A 2,662-nucleotide genomic window follows, 5' to 3' on the forward strand; every position below is an offset into this window, starting at 1 on the left:
AAAATACTTTTTCAATCCCAATGGGAAATTAAATAAAGTTATAATTGTGTAAAATATTACGTCTTCAAAATGAATTGCTCTGTCAACAGCTATAACAGTCGTAACTGTAAATTTAGCGTAATCTGAAACAAAAGTGACACCTGTCACTTTTGACAGGTCTGACGGTTGTTCAGTTCGTGAAACTGACAGGACATTCCGAAGATTGACGGAAAATGCCGAGAACCGCAGTGCCTGCTGGGAACAACAAACTCGAGCGCCATCTTGCCTGGCAACGACTAAGGAGGGCGAATTAAGGAGCTGTTTAAATGCTTTTTAAACGCAAATAGAGTTGTTTCAGTTGTTTGCATTGGTCGTTTATTGTAAGTCCAGAGTTAGAAGAGCAGCAGTTGGACGGGAGTCTGCATTGTGGTTCACATTTCAGCCGTAAGACTGGTCATCATGGGCCGCTCACGCAGCCGAAGCACGTCTCGGTCTAAACACTCAAAAAGCAGCAAGCACAGCAAGAAACGGAGCCGGTCCCGGTCCAGAGACAGGGAGCGGTCCAAGAAACGATCCAAGTCCCGGGAGTCTAAGAAAAACCGGCGCAGAGAGTCCCGCTCCCGATCCAGGTCCACCACAGCCTCGTCCCGCAGAGAGCGAGCAGCCTCTCCCCCGGAGAGGATCGACATCTTCGGCAGGACTCTGAGTAAAAGGACCGCTCTGGACGAGAAGCAGAGGAAGGAAGAGGAGGAGAGAAAGGCAGAGATGGAGAGACAGAGGAAAATGTGGGTATAATAATCTAAATCTGCCTGTGCTGATGTTGCATAACCTGCTGCTACTATGTGTGCATGCTAAGCTAACGGCTAGGTAAACTGCATTCATTTTAACGGACTGGAGCTCAGATGCTAACCACCGATGCTAACGGCTGCCACTGGAGCTGTTAGTAAATATCAAACCTCATAAATCATATCCGCAAACCTTTTGATTGAGTAAAACTACAGATTTTAGACAAACGTATAAATTTACTGTCTGAGGAAATTAATTTAATTTGAATGTTTTAAATAGTCTTCAGATATATCTGCACTAATATGAAAGACTTTGAAATCCTAGCATCTGAGAGATAAATACATGAAAATTGTGAAATACTTTACCCAAATCTAATTTTTTTGTCAAAGAAGTTAAAATTAGCAGTGTTATTTTATATAGGACTATATATCTTTGAACAAATATACTTAGATTGTCAGTTTGTGCCATAATATGAAAAACTGAAGCTTTTTATCTCAAAAAACGAGATTTTTGTGTTTTTTATGACATGTAAATATTTCTAAATACATTGGAAAAACGCTGTGTTTTTGCTAAACCACACTACATTGATATATTTTTGAAAATTGAACATCAGTTATTAATTTGTTGAATTATTGTTCATTTAGGCCATAGTTACTCATTGTTAGGGTTAAAAAAGTGCTTGCAATGGAAAAGTGGAATTCAGAATAAGAAAAAAAAAATTAAGAAACTAAAATTTTGAATAAGTAAAACAGATTTTCTGCTAGTTTACATGTAGAATCAGGGGTTTTCCAGCTTCAGTCTTTGAGAGTCATTTTTCTGTAACTTTTGCATGCATCCCTGCTGCAGGCTGAAGTTAAAGGATAATGACTGTAACCTGTGATTCAGGTGTGTTGAAGCAAGAAAGCACCCAAACCTTGCAAGACATTCTAGGAGTGGCTGAGCCCTGATTTAAAGGTTGCGGGACGGTTGCTTTGTAACTAAAGTTTCCAGAGAAAAGTAAACCAAACCAAATATAATCCAAATATGTCTTGATAAATATCAGAAAACGGAGAAAGTCTGAACCACAGTACGCCTGCTGGTGGGTGTGAAGCAACTTCATAAAAAAGGAAACTGTAAATATCATTGATATTTATCTTAGGATTACACAAAGGTGGGAAAAGTACTCAAAAATTGTGATGGAGTAATAGTTGTAATGTACTTTATGTTAAGTTAGGAACGAGGAGAAAGCTAGTTCTAAACTTGTGGCGTGTTTATTGTTGTCATAGCAACTCCATAGCAACTGCCTGCCAAGATGGAGGTCAGTTACAAAGTTCATGGAAGTGTGATGTTACATGAGAGTTATGGATATACTTTTGTTGGTTTCGAAGCCGTGGTTCAGTTATGCTTTGCCTCCCAAGATGGCGCGGGTCCGATTGTTGAAACCGCGACTTGACAGCAGGAAGGTGTCTCCGCTGTCAGCCAGTTGGAGCTAACCTCTTCTTCCCCCGCCTCTTCCTCCAGCCGCCAGCAGGAGATCGAGGAGAAGCTGATCGAGGAGGAGACGGCCCGGCGGGTGGAGGAGCTGGTGGCCAAGCGGGTGGAGGAGGAGCTGGAGAAGCGGAAGGACGAGATAGAGCGGGAGGTGCTGCGGCGCGTGGAGGAGGCCAAGCGCATCATGGAGCGGCAGCTGCTGGAGGAGCTGGAGCGGCAGCGGCAGGCCGAGCTGGCGGCGCAGAAGGCCAGAGAGGTAACGCTCGGTCGTTTGGGATGCACCCCCGTCTCTTTCTGCCTCCACCCACCGTCCTCCGCTTTCAGTCCCCAACAAATTATTGGAGTTTTGCTGCTTTCAAACACACAGGATGAGGGAGGAACACAAGCAGCAGAGGTTTCTCTTTGCAGCTGACATTAAAACAGCAGC

At 43.4% G+C, this 2,662-nt stretch overlaps 1 protein-coding gene across 2 annotated transcripts in view; it reads left to right on the forward strand.

Moving 5' to 3' along the window:
- Positions 1 to 217: 217 nt before the first annotated feature.
- Positions 218 to 2,662, forward strand: part of arglu1a (arginine and glutamate rich 1a) — a 9,000-nt gene continuing 6,555 nt past the window's right edge. The window contains exons 1-2 of one of the 2 annotated variants that reach the window (XR_004339774.1): positions 218 to 764; positions 2,266 to 2,662. Coding sequence is in view for 1 of the 2 variants with exons in the window: in XM_032566674.1 (XP_032422565.1) it covers positions 439 to 764; positions 2,266 to 2,491 (552 nt within the window). In the remaining variant the exon portion in view is untranslated. The remainder of the gene's footprint in view (positions 765 to 2,265) is intronic. The other variant, XM_032566674.1, reaches the window with a different exon arrangement.

Source organism: Xiphophorus hellerii, chromosome 7 (assembly GCF_003331165.1).
Source record: "Xiphophorus hellerii strain 12219 chromosome 7, Xiphophorus_hellerii-4.1, whole genome shotgun sequence".
In the NCBI taxonomy this organism is placed as follows: Eukaryota; Metazoa; Chordata; class Actinopteri; order Cyprinodontiformes; family Poeciliidae; genus Xiphophorus; species Xiphophorus hellerii.